The sequence below is a fragment of the Tachypleus tridentatus genome, chromosome 1, assembly GCF_004210375.1.
Source record: "Tachypleus tridentatus isolate NWPU-2018 chromosome 1, ASM421037v1, whole genome shotgun sequence".
NCBI lineage: Eukaryota > Metazoa > Arthropoda > Merostomata > Xiphosura > Limulidae > Tachypleus > Tachypleus tridentatus.
The window spans coordinates 50,544,301-50,563,215 of NC_134825.1; the positions used below are offsets into that span (position 1 = coordinate 50,544,301).

Here is an 18,915-nt window from a genome sequence, read left to right on the forward strand (position 1 = left end):
AGTTTTTCTTATTAACTAGATTAAACAAATTAACGTCTAAATTTTAGGGGATAATTCGAACTTTAATTTTGTTTCACTGTTCATAACCATTAGTTAACATGGCAAATGTCTGAAGAAACTAAGTACAGCTTGAAGTATATTGTATACCGAAACGATACAATTGTTGTTGTCATTTTATATTCCCCAAAGAATCGGTCGAGTGTGTAACTATGCCCAACATGACTATGTGGTTAGAGCGATGGAATCGTACTCTGAAAGTTTGGGGTTCGAATCTCTGTCACATCAAACATGCTCGTTCTTTCAGCCGTGGGGTCGTTATTATGTGAAAATCAGTTCAACTATTCGTTGGTAAAAAGAGTAGCCCTAAGGTTGGCGGTGGATGTTGGTGATTAGTTTGCCTTCTCTCTAGTCTTATGCTTCTAAATTAGGGAAGTCTTGCGCAGATAGCCCTCGTGCTTTGAGCGAAATTCAAAACACGCACACGCACGTGTGTTTGTTTGTTTGTTTTGAAATTTCGCACAAAGCTACTCGAGGGCTATCTGTGCTAGCCGTCCCTAATTTAGCAGTGTAAGACTAGAGGGAAGGCAGCTAGTCATCACCACCCACCGCCAACTCTTGGGCTACTCTTTTAACAACGAATAGTGGGATTGACCGTCACATTATAACGCCCCCACGGCTGAAAGGGCGAGCATGTTTGGCGCGACAGGGATACGAACCCGCGACCCTCAGATTACGAGTCGTACACCTTAACCCGCTTGGCCATGCCGGGCCCTGCACGTGTGTAACTAATGGTTTGGCTGTTGGCTTGCACAACCAAACAGGTGGGTTCATAGTTCGCGTCTTGTTGCTTCAAAATTGTGTTTCACAGTTTGAAGATGAGTAACAGCCAAATTCAAATTTTTTCGATTACACAAACCCAATAATTTAAACACCCGTAGTGCTTAATTACAAATATAACTTATAAGCGGAGACGTAAGATACTTAAACTGATCAAAATCTTACACGGTTGTTATTAGAAACTGTAAATTAATTTTCATCTGGTTCTCATTTATCACATTTGAAAACATACGACAAGTTTTGAGTTCTACCACCTAAAATAGAATAAAATATTTATGTAGTAACCCAGTGACACACTTCCGTTTTGCATTAGAAATCACGTGACCTTTGTAACATACCCTATGCATTTTTGCCCGTCAGCTGCAAAAACGAAGTTCAGGTTGGAAACAAAAAATTCTAAGGGCAAAAGAAAAAAGAAGAAGACGAAGAGGTGATTGACCTTTGTACGGCCTGTGTTTGTTCACGAATGTTTAGCCGTAAAAAATTAAGTAAACAATATTACTTATTTATAGAAAAAAATACAATTTTATTATGTATATATATTAGGTACAAACTGGGCATTATAAGCATCCCTAGCGCATACCCATTAAAAAATAAAAGGGCAAATACTACCACTACCCCTTTATATTCCATAGCATCATAGTTCATAGCTAACATAAATAAATTTTGTGAAACGAAGCTTGACCAGCAAACAGTCAGAAAAGTGAAATCGAGATACTCCATAATAGTTAAAAGACCTCTATAATATCCCATAATAGTTTTGATTCTATGTGACGATATACAAAAAAAAAAAAAAAGAGGGTGCGTGAAAGCGTTCTCGACAAAGAGTGTGTGTGTCTGTTTTCTTATAGAAAAGCAAGATCGGGCTATCTGCCGAGCCCACCGAGGGAAATCGAGCCCCTGATTTTAGCGTTGTAAATCTGTAGACTTACCGCTGTAATAGGGGACTCGACAAAGTGAATAAGGCTTATTTATGGAAGAATTATTGATGAAAATCAGTTAGATTAACCACTTCTGTTATATAGAAAATAACTTAATTCAGAAACGATTTGAGTTACAATTGAATCGATATTTTCGCTTTAGTGATAACTTTTATACACTTTGCTTCAAGCTAGGTGATCGATCCCAAACTAGGTCTTTAAGCTTCTTACACCAACGCTCAATACACTTACAGAATTTCACAGCAGCCTTTTCCCATATGAATCCTTGCAATCCAGTCATTAAAATCATGATGGGTATACACTAAACGAACTGTTATATCTGGATAAATGCGTGTTTTTTGGCTTTTATGGTTCCTTCTATTTCGAGAAATCAAGCGTGACGTAACACACACACATACTAGCTTTTATATAGGTTAGATTTTCATTATCATAGCAGTAAATACGGTCTTTATAACTTCAAAATCAAAAAGAGAAACTATGAAATAAAGCATCACCAGCAAACGCGGGTGTTTTAATGTGTGTTTTTCTTATAGCAAAGCCACATTGGGCTACCTACTAAGCCAACCCACGGGAATCGAACCACTGATTTTAGCGTTGTAAATCCGTAGACTTACCGCTGTACTAGAGGAGGTCTCCAGAAAACGCAGAACAATATCAAAAAAGGTTTCTTGCTAAGGCGAAAATAATTAGGCCTATACGGTTTTATCTGTTATATTTTGCTATTAACAAAAGTTATTCATTGTGTGTTTCACTTACATTCTACTACTGATGTTTTTGAAATGTTTTTTCACATGTTCTGGTGAAAAGAACTGTTTTAATTTTATATGCTACTTCCAAGTTGAAATCATGGTTTCTTCTTCCGTTCATTTAAATGCTATTTTCTACTGAAAATGAACCTTTCATATTAATATACCCTTGTGATAGATATATTCCCGTCATTTACCGCCTATTAAACATTTCATCTTCATTATTTATAAATACTTTTAATGTCGAGTACTTTACTTTCCACCTTCCTCAGTTTTTATACCACAGTAACAATCGACTCGTAATATGAGGGTCGCAGTTCAAATCCCCGTCACACCAAACATGCTCGCCCTTTCAGCCGTGGGGGCGTTATATGTGACGGTCAATCCCACAATTCGTTGGTAAAAGAACAGTCCAAGAGTTGGCGGTGGGTGGTAATGACTAGCTGCCTTCCCTCTAGTCTTATACTGCTATAATAAGGACGGCTAGTGCAGATAGCCCTCGAGTGCTTTTGCGTAGAATTAAAAAAAACAAAAACAAGCAAACTTCTAAATAATAAAAAAAAAGCAGATATTTTTGGTGTGGCCGGGTCAGTGGAATGTTCGACTCGTAATCTGAGGTTCGCAGGTTCAAATCCTTGTTCTATCAAATATGTTCACCCTTTCAGCCGTGAGGGTGTTATGTTACGATCAATTTCACTATTAGTTGGTAAAAGAGTAGCCTAAAAGAATGGCAGTGGCTGGTAATGACTAGCGCAGATAACCCTCTTGTAGCTTTGCGTGAAATTAAAAAAGAACAAGAAACGAACAAGTCCTTGTCACCCACAATAATGGAAAAACGACAAAAGATTATATTACAGTATAATCAACACTAAGATTTGTAGGTTTTTACTGCACGTTTCTTTTGTTTTGCATTTTAAGTTTTAAATTAACTCAGTACCAACTGCTTCCATTATTTTAAAATTGGATATCATATATCGCTGTGATGGTGCTAAGAAATTAGTTGCAATAAAAAATAAGCTACAAAACATGAATTAGTGGGTTTCTTATTTTATGATAGATAAATATACGTAATCATTGTTTGTTTGTTCTTGAATTTCGCGAAAAGCTACATGAGAGCTGTCTGCGTTAACCGTTCCTAATTTAGTGGTATAAGACTACAAGGAAGACAGCTAGTCATTACTACCCACCGCCAACTCTTGGGCGACTCTTTTACCAACGAATAATGGGATTGACTGCCAAAGTAATGGATGCATTCCTTTACCTTATTGCAACAAACCTACCCTACTATGGCATAGTATACCAAACCGTGAACATGACGGTCCAGGGTTTGCCTCTCGACGTAAAATCATGTAACTTTGGAACGATGTACATTATAAGAGTGACGGTCAAATTCCACTGTTTGGTTAGTGTAGCTTAAGATTTAGTAACGAGTGCTGTCGACTAACTGCCTTTTCTATGAGTTAATGACCCTGTTAGTACAGCGGTATGTCCACGGATTTACAACGCTAAAATCAGGCGTTCGATTCCTCTCGGTGGACTCAGCAGATAGCCCGATGTGGCTTTGCTATAAGAAAAACACACAAATACATCTATAAGTTAAAAATTAGGGATAGCTAGCGGAGATAGTTCGTGGGTTGCTTTGTGCAAGTAACTGCAAAACAAGCAAGTAGCAAAGTTTCACTTTGAAATAATCTGTTGAAAACAAGAGCTATGCGTATATAAAAAGCACGAGATGGTGCTGTGTTAGAGTTCTAAATTTTTAGCTCGACGAACCATGTTCCAATTCATGCGATACCAAAACATTTTCCTGCACTTTTAGCTGTGGGTGCTTTTGTAAGTGATACTCAGTTCTTTAGCGTGGTTTGTGGATTATATGGTGCTATTGGCTGTCTATCTTCCCTTTGCTTGGTCAGTATTTCAAACTATGGACTACTGCCGATAGCACTAAAAGCTTTGCCATAAGTACAAATAGGTTAACATTTTTTTAATGTTTTTGGTAAAAAAAATTAAAGTAAAATGCAACAGGCCAATCAAAAATTTAACCTCAAAAAGTGAGTAGATTATTTTTAAATAAAATGTTATTTTCGTTACTGGCAGTTTGAAGAGCCGCGTTTTAGATAAAAATATGCCAGTTTACGCTGTTTGATTTTATGATACTCTTGCAAAATGAATCTTTAATTATTCACAAAAGGAAGTGACTAAAATATCTTTACATTGTGACCAATTACGATTTTCGGAATTACGTCGTCCCAGTTTTTTCATAATTAAATCATACTGTAGGTGTATTTTAACTTGATAATGGCCGTCAATGGTACAGTGTCGTAGTAAACTACAGACAGATCAGTTTGGCTTTAATTTCGCGCAAAGCTACACGAGAGCTATCTGCGCTAGCCGACCCTAATTTAGCAGTGTAAGACTAGAGGGAATGCAGTTAGTCATCACCACCCACCGCCAACTCTTGGGCTACTCTTTTACAAACGAATAGTGGGATTGGCCATCACATTATAACGCTCCCACGGCTGAAAAGGCGAACATGTTTGGGGGATTCGAACCCGCGACCCTCAAATTACGAGTCGAGTGCCTAAACCACCTGGCCATGCCAGGCCTACTACAGCCAGATAGTGAGTGAAGCTTCGTTTTCACTCTATAAATTATATAGAGTGAACAGTACAATTAAAATAATCTAAAACAAAATGATAGGTTTTGTGTATTCTTACATGCAGATGGTGAGTAAATTTATCTGGCGCGTTTTCGAAAAAAATAAAAGAAAAACGTACCAGAAATTTCCCTTTTTAGACCACATTATGATTCTTAACTTTCCATTAGAATTATTGAAGTGGTTTAGACTTATTTAAATAGTCCTTCTATTGCTTTGTGTGAATATCCAAAATGAACAAGCAACAAACTTCTATTTTGAAGTAACTTGTTGGAAGTAGGAGCTAAATACATATAAAAGAGACAAACGTAACATGTTTATCTCATCTTGTATATTGGTAAAACGATTAATTACGATTTTTCTAAATTTTATCACATTCTTAATTTTTAAAAAGAGTATCCTATGTAGCATTAAAAATAAAACTGACTTTCTACTAAGGTATTACTATAGTTTCTCCATTTTGTGTTACAGTCTTTGGTTACATATTTAAATAAATGGAGAAACAGAGTGAAAAGATTTTGTCACTGTAGTTGTCTCTCAAGATAAAATACCATTGAACTAAAATAAGTTCATTAATTTTCTTTTTATAAAACCGGCTTGACATGTTAATATGCTAGTTTCTCTGTTCAACGTCCCCCGATGGGACAGCAGTGGGTCTTCGAATTTACAATGCTAAAATCAGGGGTTCGATTCCCTCGGCGGACACAGCAGATAGCCCGATGTGAATCTACTATAAGAAGACACACACACATTATGTTCAACAATCACTCCAAAAAAAGCTGTAACGAAATTGTTATCAAAGTATGTCATATTATAAAAAGCAACAACAAAGAAAACCCCCATAAATAACAAGTTTTTAAACACACGAGCCCTATCAGTTTTAGACTGTCTTTCTCATTTCAGGTGGAACGTAGTAATGAATTACAAAAACAAAAATACGCGCTTAACGACCAGTGCATTGTAATCTAACTGGTTGAGACATGACACTGTTATCATCACTTCAAATTTTTTTCCCACTACTTATTATATTGTATATTTGTTAGTAATAAAAATCTTGTAACTTCTGAATACTATTTTTACGTTCCTTGCATTTATTTATATATTTTTCACACGTTACACATTATTGCTTCATTCTTATTTTTTGAATCGGTATTGATGTATTCTAGTTGAACGGATAATTAATAATCGGTTTATCGTTTACGTGTTAGATTTTAATTAGTTCAAATATTTATTAGTTTTACTACATGTCTAACGATTTAAATCCGAAGCATTGGAAAGAAGGGGACTTACTATGTTATTACGAAGTAGTTGATGTTGGCTTTCTAGTAAGAAATTCGCTACTTGACCCACATAAAGCTCGCGGACCGGAAACTTTCATTAGGTGTAATATGCACTATCAACTTAGGAAAGCTGTATTTTTAGGGGTGAAGGGTCACAAAACTAAAAATAGGAAGTATACTAATAGAGAAAAACAAACAACACAATAGTGGCTTGATGATTTTGAAGCGTGAAGAAATAAGTGAGGGGCTTTTTGACCTCGTGAATGAATATTAGGGTTTTGGGGGTGAACATGCTTCTTTTTGGGTTAATTTTTACAACGTGGTTCTCACAGTCACATTACTGTCTAGAAGGTATATAAAGGGCTTCAATTTTTAATTTATCAGTTTTTTGGTGTACCTGTTGCAGATAACACACAAGTTATTGAAGTTCATATTTGGGTTAAGTTTCGAAGACTGAGCAGAGATTTAAGGTGAGAATTATCATTAGTTTCGTTATTTGTCCTTTGATCACACTGTTTCATGATAGATCCAATCATTGCTCACATCTGCAGAGTTTTTTTTTGTTTGAGCGTAAAATTGCACAATGAACTAACTATGAATTATATTGTTACAAATAAGCCTTTCTATCTTTAATACTTTGTTTTGTTTTTGAATTTCGCGCAAAGCTACTCGAGGGCTATCTGCGTTAGTCGTCCCTAATTTAGCAGTCTAAGACTAGAGGGAAGGTAGCTAGACATCACCACACACCGCCAACGCTTGAGCTACTCTTTTACCAACGAATAGTGGGATTAACAGTCACATTATAACGCCCCCACGGCTGGGAAGGCGAGCATGTGTTGGTGCGAGCGGGATTCGACCCTCGAATTACGAGTCGAACGCCTTAACACGCGTGGCCATACCAGGCCACCTTTAATATAACTCAACTTGTTTGTAACATACTGTGTAGTATTTCATAAGCGTGTGAGGTTTCGATTATTTCAGTCACTGTATCATTTACCAAATAGCCAAGTTCCACAGTAAATTTACCAAGCGTTAAAAAAGGAACAAGAAAGATTTTTCTGGCGATATCATTTACTATTCGATTTACATTTCACTTCAATATCACTGGATAATTAAATCACTATTTTATAAAATTACAAATATTATTGGAGTCCATGATGGTAAAAATATAACTTCTTAAGGTTTGTATTTTGCTTTTATTTTCTAAATTAATTTTTTATATAAAGGTAATATCTATAAAACAAATGAGCAAAAACATCAATAAAAAGTTAATATATATATATACACATACACAACCTGAGTGAAGCTTAAACCACAGTAAATCCTGTATGAACAGGACGGTAAATATCTTTAACACAACACCAAACACAGAAAGTAAATGAACGTCGAATATTTCGCTTAAGACACTGGGATGTATTTACCTGGAATTGTACTGATAAAAATTAATAAAAAATAAGGATCACCAATGGCACAACTGTATGTCTTCGGACTTATAACGCTCCAAACCGTGTTTCGACAGCCTGGAGGGGAGAGCAAAGGTAGTTCATTGTGTAGCTTTATGCTTAATTGCAAGCAAATAGGCCGAGAATGGCACTCCATTCGTAATCTGAGGGTTGCGGGTTCGAATCCCCTTCACACCAGCCATGCCAGTATTTGTTGTAAAAGAGTAACCAAGAGTTGGCGGTGGGTGGTGATAACTAGCTGCCTTCTCTCTAGTTTTACACTGCTAAATTAGGGACGGCTAGCGCTGAGAGCCCTCGTGTAGCTTTGCACAAAATTCAAAACAAACAACGCATGAAAATGAACGATAAGTTAAACGTATGAACGAAAACTTTATTCTGTTTCATTTCACGCATCTTTTCGTGGATTGTTGATTTATACTGCATGACCCATGGCGTATGCTCGAAAGAGCGCACAAAACAGAATACCATTTCAGTTGAGAGCATGTGTTGATATACGATTTATTTCTTTTTATCTGAATTATTCTTGCTCATATGTCACTGTAACACAGTTATTATATAATATTTAATATTATTCTGCACAATAACATTAGCAGGTTAATTACTTGACGTTTCCTTACTGCACACTGTTATAAAGGAACATCAATTTGATATCCTATACGTTATTTTATAATATCCTCTTAGAATAATTTTTATTCGTTTCGATCACGACTCAGATAAGTGTATTTCAAAATCTTATATTACCTTCTATTGTATTACCTTCTCGTATCCGTAATTTTACCATATCATTGGTTATCTTATATATTACGAGTACCAAGAAGTAGATAACTTATTAAATATATTAGGAAGTAATTATTAAGTAACGTTCATTGCCAGCCCTGAAACATATTATAATATAAACCTATATCGTGTTTATCAGTTCATTGAACTGGCTTCCTTAATCTTATAAGTTATAACATTTAACTTGAGGTATCATACGAGTAATCATATTTGGATTTTATCTTCATCCTACAGAATGGGATCCAGGGTACTCTCAGTTTTGTTGATGACATGCCTTCTTCTTGGTGTTACGTTACACACGTCAGAAGCTCTATCAAAACTGAAGTTAAAGAAACTACTTAAGCTGGCTCTTCTGTTACCTAAACCACCTAAAGTGATCCCCATTCCAATCCCCATTGCAGTAAGCATGTAAGTATAGAATGACATTTTTATCTCAATTGTTTAATGGTGGAATGTTAAAGTATTTTCAGCCAAAAATGCGATACTTCGTGAAAACCGACTGAAATATATTTGTTGAGCCCAAAGTTATAACCAAATTCAGTACAGTTTCATTAAAAATTTGAATTAACTACACTCTCAAAACAAGTTATAACCTAACGTACCTGGAAAGTAAATTTTATTTTGCTTCCTTAAGCCTCATTCTGATATCCATTTACTTTAAAATATGTAATTTCACAACATTAAATTAGTTGGTACTGTAACTGTTTGTTTAAAAAAGTTGATGCTAGAAACAAATAATAAAACCGAAAAATGATATTTTCTTATTCTATCATCTAGTCCAATAAACTCTCTAAATTAGCATTACCTCATTTTTTTTAATTACAATTTTTCAGGTAACTGTACATTCACACACAATGTAGATGATATTAACTTTGTTAGAAATGTATTGAAAGAAAGAACAAACCTTTTGATTAAAGCTTGTTTACATAAACCACAATATACACGCTTGGCATTTAGAAATTTATTTTGCAACCTCTTGGGTAAAGTGAACAATTGCCAGGGGCCCCACACGTGGAAGGTCCCCCCAATGCTACTTTTGAGGATTTTTTTTTAAATCTTTATGGGCTCCATTTACTGACTTTTCCCCGGGGCTCCAGAATGACTGAGGCCGCCCCACGTATATCTTTGTTCTTACTGTACATAGTTTGGCCAAGAGTATCGACAAGTTTGTCTCAAAAAGACGTTATTTTACTAATACACACTAAGTTCCGTTGGTTATCTTGGCATTAGCTGTCTTTAGTCAAGTCTTAGAACGTTTACCATCAAAACTGCCGAAATCTTGCAAATGCAATTTATAAAACAGAAATAGTTTATCAGCCATGTATTTTATTTTTTCAGGGATTCTGGTTACGGCAGCATGCATATGATGGGTTACAACAGCATACCTATGATGGGATATGGTGGTGGAATGATGGTGGGTGGTTATGGAATGATAGGTGGATACTGAAGATCACAACTACGAACATGTTCTTTACGTGTACAAAACTACGTCAGACTCGTGTTACAAATTTACCAATTAAACTTATCGTTACTGTTTAATATTTACAAACATATAAAATAAACCTATGGTTGTTTCTTATACATATAAAGTTTAAATCGCTACTTCTGTCCTTGTCATGTTGTGAGGATGGAATAAGTACTATTCTTTAGCACTCTGTAACAAGTATACTATAACAGATTGATACGTTACTAGCATTGTACGTGTGTCTGTCGTACTCTTAAAATAAACTGTACATATATTATATATATATATATGCAATATTTTGACTACTTGTGTATAATTTATTTTTTAATGTTTTGTATTTGTAACGCTTAATAAATATGTATCTTCAAATTGATGAATGTGTGATTCTTTTTTTAATTTGTAGTTTTTGATCTAATTTTATAATGCATTTCAGTAAATTGTGTAAATGATTAGCTGGATTCAAACCTTTCCACTAGGTTAGAAATAATATAAACTTTTTTTTCTTGCTTGACGACTCTGTTAAAAAATTACAATAATATATAAATATCATGAAGAAATAGGCCTTGCATTAAATATTTATAAAACCACTTTTTCAATAAATTATAAAGAACGAATGAGAAAATACAATAGTCACGTTTTAAATGAAATTATTCTTTAAAAATATAAATTATTTAACCATTAAAAAAATCACGTATTGGCTGGATAAAAATAATAAAGAATCCCAATTTAAGAAATCTATGATTTATGTTTATTAAATTATGAACAGAATTATAATCAGTAATATTTCTAAGAGTTTTCATGCAAAAGTAATGTCGTCAGCAAAAAAATCCTGCTGAAATTATTCACAGTAAGAGATATTTTCGTCAGCATGGTACAAAGATATAAAAACTAATGTGACCATTTATATAAACACGTGAAAAAATCACGTCATGAATTATAATATCCATCTCAAGAATAGGCCTGGTATGGCTAGATAGTTTTGGCGCTCAACTCACAATCTGAGGATTACGAGTTCTAATCCCATCCCACCTTTCAGCTATGGGGATGTTATTATGTGATGGTCAGTCCCACTATTCGTTCGTAAAAGAGTAGCCCAAGAGTTGGTGGTGGGTAGTAATAACTAGCTGCCTTACCTCTAGTCTTTCACTGCTAAATTAGCAATGGTGGGACAACAGTAAATTTTTGGATTTACAACGCTGAAATCTGGGGTTCAATTCTGCTCAGTGAACACAGCAGATAGACTAATGTGGTTTTACTATAAAAAATACATGCTAACACAAATAGCCCTGTTGTAGCTTTGAGTGAAATTCTAAAACAAACAGATAAACGATGCACAACATGTACATGCAGAAAACTAGTTTTTCTCTAAGTTTAAAACTTGTTGATTTTGCTACACTTAATCAAATATTCTGTCACTTAATCACTAACATATTTGAAGTATTAATAATGGACTGCTTTACTTAACCATTATTACTATAACCTATAAGAAAAAAAATCACGTAAGGACAACTATTCCCCCTATAACTCACATAATATATTCAAACTTTAAACTAATTTAATTTATTTTTTTTATAAAAACAGAATACCACTTTGAAGATCTAATATACAGTAAATTACGTTTCTTAAAATGATTGTTGTTTTTTTTTTAACATAATAATGCTCCATGGCTGAAAGGGGGAACCTGTCTTTTGAGATGGGGATATGAACCCATGACCCCCAAATTGGTAGTCAAGCATCATAAACACCTGGACATGCAGAGCCATATTTATCTGTTAACAATTAATTAAGAACATACAAAATATATTAGAATTTCAATTGACTATTTCTTTGACCAACAAATTTCTTTTTTTAAAATGTGTCCAAATTTATTCGAAAAAAAAAAAAAAACAGACTCAGAAAAAGGTGAACAACCCCACTAAATAACATAAACAACAGTTGGTACATTACATTTGAACATTTCTTTAGAAGCTTTGGATGAATATTTTTAACAGGGTTTTTATAAAGTTTTTCTTATAATTTTTATTTTGATTTTATATTTTAAAAATCTTTCTTCTAGATCTAACTTAAAATTCTAACTAATAAAACAAACAGAACAGTTAAGAACCATTTGCCAAAAAATGTACAAGTTACTTCAAAAACACTTTAAAAAGTTATAATTCAATAAATAAAAAGTGATGGTTTATTGAAACAATTGTAAAGAAAAGATTCTAAGTAATGTAATGCTAACTAACCTTATTGAAAATATCAAGAAATAGACTTTCACAAACCAAACAAATAAAATCTTATGGAAGAGAACTTCAAATGAGTAATTAATTTATGATTATTGCTAGAAAGGTTTTAAAACTTTATACATGATACATGATTTAAATCAGTAGAATTAATCTTATGTTAATCTCAGGAAATTACACCTTAATTTCACAGCTTTTTTATTAAATGTTTCTAATCATGAGAATCTTTCATGGCAGCCAAGTCTGAAGAACATGTTAAAAATTAAATGAACTAAACTTTTTAACAGAAGCTCTGATGTTATGTAGTATACAGGTTCCAGTGTGTATTAACTAAATTTCTGATGATATTTTATGTAGCAATGTAGTGTCCAGAAAGTTTAAACTCATAATTTCTCATGATTTGTAGCATATGATGTCTGGTATGTAACAACACACAATGTGTTAGAGATGAATCAATATTAGTTAGTATTTCCTAGATAAAATAAACAATAATGACATTACATTTTCAAACTTAGTAGAATGGTTCTAAAAAACACACAGTAAAACAACAATGTCATAATCTAGTGACATCACTGTCCTCACTGACTGGATCATCATGTGCAGTTTTGAGCAGGTACGTGGTCAAGTAACCTTTCCCTTTGACGTACACACCCTCCCTCTTTTGCAAAATATATTCCTGATGTTGGTTCATTAATAACTCAGCCACCTCATTTGTAACCTAGAATAACAACCATGAATTGTTAGTCTACATATAACCAAACTGATAAACATACAGGTAACTTACACAAATATTGTGTAACTCAATCAAATATTCTGCAAGTCCAACATTTGAGACAATACAATTAAAATTTTTATATAAAATAATAACTCAAACAAGTTTTCATTTACAAATTTCAATTAACCAAACAATCTATTACATATAAAGCTCATTTAAACATTCTGTTATATAGTTATTTAAATAGACTTATTACCTATTACAATGACTCCACAAACTCATTCAACCATTTTACTGTTATAAATATAACAATGAACCAAACTTTGCGTTACATATACGAATGTAATATATTTTGTCATGCAAAAAGGTGATTCAAGCATCTTATTATATAAGAAAATGATTACCACAGAAAGTTCTCTGGTTGTAGGTCCATGTTTTTTTATTATTATTATTATTTCGTTGCAATGAGAGTTTTATAATAAGCAAAAACATAAAGTTACTCAATATGTGGACCTGGGCCAACCAGCAATGAACAACAAAAGTCAAGTTAACAGTTTGAGAGTTACTTCTTGGCTTAATATCTAAATTCGTTTTTTGTTAACAAAACACACAAAGTACTAAGTTGGCCTTAATCACATCTATATTTTTAACCATAAACTACCCAGGTTATAAGACACAAAGCTAATGTCTTTTCTTTTAGCTGCTGTACACAGTTCTGTACTGTATAACTTAATGATGATTAATGTAAAAATGAACAACGAAATAGCTTTTTGTAATGCTTCATAATATATCTTAAGAGCACACTATTATTTAATTTAAAATTATATATTCAAACATCTAATACCGCTCTCTACATTTCGACACACAGTTACACAACCCCTTTCAAACATGTGGTCAGCTTCCGGTCAGTTACCTCTTTCTTTGTGAACCTGACGATGACCGAAGAAGGTCGAAACGTTGTTCGCTCTTCTATGTAAAATATTTTCTCAACCCAAACGAGCCGTTTTTGCATATAAATTTCTCAACAAGTGGGTTTCTCGACATCACTGACAATAAGGAAACTACTCATTCCATATTTAAATTCAAGTTTTTCTTAAAACATTGTCTTTAAAAACATCTTATTGTAATAATAGAGAATAAACTTTTTATATATAAGCCCATTGGTGAAATTTATGATTTGTTTCAATAAAAACTGCAGAGTTCCAACTTAATTTAGATTAATTCTTTCTCGTTCTTTTTCAGGTGTTTCTTCTCAAGTGAATAAATTACCTGTGTAAAATACATTAAGAATTCAGCTAATCATACAGGGTTACATCTTGTACTCGAAGAGATTCCCTTATAATTACTAAACTGACACTTTATAATGAAATTGCAGATAAAATACGTTAAACATTCAAATGGTTGTTAAAAGCTCAGTCCACTCTATAATCGCCTAGGAATTTTAAGATGAAGTTATTTGATTTTTGCTTTATAGATAATTTAAGCATACTTCAAAGTTCTGAATACTATGCTATTCTCAAGAGCTACTCAAATTACTAAGCTCAACATTTTCCAAGTTTTTCACTAATTTTTTGAATGTTCTAAATTTCTATAAATAACTATAATGTGTTCTGGTCCATGTTCTTTATTTATATATTATTTCTAAAAACAGATTATAAAACATTTCTGAAAATTAATCTTTTTTGAACAATAATAAATTTTAGTATGTAGTATAGATTTATATCCATTCCAAAGTGTGAGAAGAACTACCTGATGATCTAACATATTTCAATACAATCACTTTAATATGTACTTTAATGCTACTATAAAAAATATTCAATGGAATGTAACTGCACTCAGAAGAATTACAAAACATTTGGTCTCCTCCCTAAAGCCTGAGCTATGGAGCATCCTATTATGTAAGGAATATGGTATTTTTGTAACCTGAATGTGGCCAGGAATGCCAGTTGACTCCATGCGACTGGCCATATTCACTGTGTCTCCCCAAATGTCATACTGAGGCTTCACTGGACCAACAACTCCTGCTATCAAAGGGCCTACAGCTATACCTAAAAACATGGAGTCCTTTCTTACATTTGTTCAACCAATACACACTGTTAATGTATTTCAAGGATTTAATTCTTACAATATGCACAGGACTAAGTCTAAAATAATGTTAAAATAATCTTAACATTCAAACCATATTATCTGAATACAAGTTACAAGAACAACAGAAAGAATTAAACACTGTAAGTCCATAAATAATTCAGTCACATTTAAGTATATTAGATCAGTAATTAATTAATTTTAATCACAGAGATTGGAATCATTAAATTCAAAATCAGTATCAAAGTATAGAATAATATCAAAATCAATCTTATCACATTAACAAATTTTAAAATCAGAACTAAGTGGTCAAATGACAAACAAAAAATACAATTTGTTTATAGGGACTAATTAGAATACTGACATACAATTTTTCATAATAGTATAAAAAGCAATATTTAATATATATTTACATCCTAGATTGATAAACTTGAAAGTATAGTATTGATACAATAAAAATCCTATGTATTTTTACTGGGCATTGATATTTTAAGAATACTTGAACATGGGCAATCTGCAAAGGGAAGCAACTGCCCACCTCGAAATTACGTGAATTTAAAGGATAACATGAAAGAAAAAAAATTGTGTCTCCATATGTCCTGATTATAGCTCTGATATCATTTTATCATTCTGCTCCCTCTGTAAATGTCCATGTAAACAAATAGCAAATTCGTAGTCCCTTTGTTGCTATCAGCATTAAAATAAACCTACTAATATTGGTTAAATACATTGTTACTTTTGGTTTTTAAATATTCATTGTAAACCACTGTCCTAAACATTCATAACTTTGAACTGATAGAACTGGCAAAAAGCAGGTAATCAACAGCACCCAGCACAAACTCCTGGCAACTCTTTTCTGATCAAATAGTTGGATCTGACCAGTTTGTTGAAATATTAACTACATCCTACATGTTGATATTATACAATCAGATAATGCATTACCCATCACCACTTCTCATTATAGCACAAATGTGAAACATCCTGAACATATGCAAGCTTAAAAAAAAACAACAAAAAACATTTTTTCTCCTTCACTTACCAACTCGAAGTTTAAGGTTTTGTAAATCTTCTTTATTAGTCAAGTCCAAGCTGTTCATCATCTTCATTGCAAATTGTACTAAAGTTTGAACATTTTCTTCTGAATGTTCCTCCTTTTGTACCTGTGTCAAATAGATAAAATTAATTACTGGTATGACTATTAATTGAGAGTGAGTGTCTGAAGGTTGGACATATTCAAAATATTCAAAACATTTCATAAATGATATAGAACTGAACATCCTTTGGTTACAAATTAGATTATTGATAATTTGTGTATATTATAGGAAAATTTAATATAACAGAAATATCTCAAAAACGTAAAAGCAATGAAGTTTTTATTTAAAGAGAACGAAACTTTAATTATTTGGCTAGAATCCACTCATACTTCTTATAATGTAGGCCCAATCCTATTTAAACAGTTTTGATTCATAAAAATTTAAAACCTTTTCAGCTCGAAGTAATTCACATAGAGATTAATTTTGCTTCTGCATTTGTTTTTTAATAAAAAAGACTGTCATACAAATTGTGCAATACTTAAAAAGAATCCAATACCCTTAGGAATTCTTACCTACTGGCCAAGAAAGCTGGACTTGCACTACCTACCAATTATGAAAGCCGAACTTGCACTATGCACTAATTAAGAAAACTGAACTTACATTACCTAGTTACACATTATAAAGGTTAGTGCTGCACTACTTATCTTCTGATCAAGAAAGCATGTTTTGCACTACCTAATAATTGGTTAAGAAAGTTGGACTTGCATCACTTATTTACTGTTTTTGTACCAATTAGTTAAGAAAACTGAACGTGCATTTCTTATGTACTGATTAAGAAAGCTAAAATTGCAGTAACTACATGCTGATTAAAAAAGCTGGACTAACTACCTACAGTTTGACTTATACTACCTACCTGTTGATTAAGAAAACTGGACTTGCACAACTTGTGTATTGATTAAGAGAGGTAGAATTGCACTACTTTGCTTATTGATTAAGAAATCTATACTTGCACTATATACCTATTAATTACAAAAGTTGGACTTGCACTACCTACCTAATGGTTAAAAAAGCTCAATTTTTACTACCTACATACTAATTAAAAAAGCTAGACTTAAGCTACCCACTCACTTATTAATAAAACTAGACTTGCATTATCTACCTATTCATTAAGAAAACTGGACTTTTACTACCTCACATGAATTTCCTCATTAAAACAGTTTTCTCTTATCTAACTTTTTACTGATTTTAGATATTTTGAGAATTACAGCAATCACTCAAATAAAAGATGTTTCATGGAGAAATTAACTAATCAAAAGTATGTCATTTATATTTTTTTTTGTCATTTTGTGTCTTGCTAAGATCATAAATACAGTACATTTTGTAAGTTGAAAAGTTACTCAGGTAGGGTCTAGACTGATTATAGTTTTGAGCCTTTTCAACATAGCTTGTAAAATAGATACTCACATTTGGTTGAAGAAAAAAAAAATAGTTTAAAGTCATGAGAGAACTGCATACAAACACTATTTGTTTAAGACCACATAATCCATTAGAATATATTATATATAAACTTCTAATCATTCAAATGTATTTTTATATAAAATACACAACATTTAGGCAATTAAATAAAACTGAATGGATTAATAGTAACAATGATTTAATTAAATCTATAAGTACCTTGTCTAATATTAAAATATTTATACGTTAACATGTTTAAGGATTTAAAAGTATAAAGAAAGATATTTCACTTATAAACTAATGTTTCTCACCTCTATAGATCCTTTGCCAGGTTGTAAACCTGCAGAAACCATGTATGTACTGCCAATGGTTTTAATTTTCTCAATTGTCAGAAACTGAGTTTCATAAAGCAACTAATGAAAAGAAAAAAATAATTACTGTGTTTTATATTTCTGCTATTATAAGCTACAGTTGCTGGTTGTTTTTTTTAACAAAGGAAATTGGTTTTTTTAACAATTGGGTTTTTATTTTTAGGACTTTGACCAAATAAACATTTTTACATCTCATACTTCTTGTTCTTTTAAGCTGTTTTATTACACACTTTAACATGGTTTAAGGCTAAAACACCTAATTATAAATAATTACATTTTTTATGTTACTGGGTTAATGTAGCAAAGAAATTTTATCTTAAAGAATCCTACAATCAGGTTCAAACTGATAACATGTTATGGTAGTTTTATAAATTCTTTTTTATGCTTATTACCTTGTGTTATTTGCATCTGATTTCCAAACAACTGGAGATTTGTCAAATACAGCTCTTACCAAATTCACATAAGTTACCACATTCAAAATACTTTTGTTCTTGTTGTAATACTATTTTCAAGCTAGGTATAAAATACTTATCAAAACATGTAGTGTGTTTTCAACAATAAATGTAACTGTGCTTGTAAATTGTTGTGAGTTAATTTAATTCTACTAGATACTTTGTGTTGATAAAATTCTAAAGCAGTAATAATAAGCTAATTATTACTGATTTAAATTACATGATGAATTACTTTTAGTCCCATTATATATTTATATTTACCTATGAATACTGACAATGTTGTAAAAGAACATCAACAGATTAATGCACAGAACAGAATAAAGTTTATTGGTCTAGTGGTTAGGTGTTTTATAATTGTTTAACTAAAAGTTACATTTATTGTAATAAAACAGTTCTAAAAGCACAAATAA

General features: G+C 32.5%; 1 protein-coding gene and 1 long non-coding RNA gene across 6 annotated transcripts in view; one reads left to right on the plus strand and one right to left on the minus strand.

Moving 5' to 3' along the window:
• Positions 1-6,870: 6,870 nt before the first annotated feature.
• On the plus strand, positions 6,871-10,271 carry LOC143248464 (uncharacterized). The gene is made up of 3 exons (XR_013026995.1): positions 6,871-6,930; positions 8,935-9,108; positions 10,039-10,271. It is a non-coding gene; the product is annotated as an uncharacterized LOC143248464 (long non-coding RNA).
• A 1,733-nt stretch (positions 10,272-12,004) lies between these two features.
• The window catches only part of LOC143248447 (adenylate cyclase type 2-like), a 115,053-nt gene continuing 108,142 nt past the window's right edge, over positions 12,005-18,915 (minus strand). For all 5 annotated transcript variants that reach the window (XM_076496822.1, XM_076496830.1, XM_076496838.1 and 2 more), the window contains 4 exons: positions 17,994-18,095; positions 16,233-16,353; positions 15,032-15,156; positions 12,005-13,111 (listed from right to left, as the gene is read on the minus strand). In XM_076496822.1, coding sequence (XP_076352937.1) covers positions 12,947-13,111; positions 15,032-15,156; positions 16,233-16,353; positions 17,994-18,095 — 513 coding nt within the window. In that variant the 3' untranslated portion in view covers positions 12,005-12,946. The remainder of the gene's footprint in view (positions 13,112-15,031; positions 15,157-16,232; positions 16,354-17,993; positions 18,096-18,915) is intronic.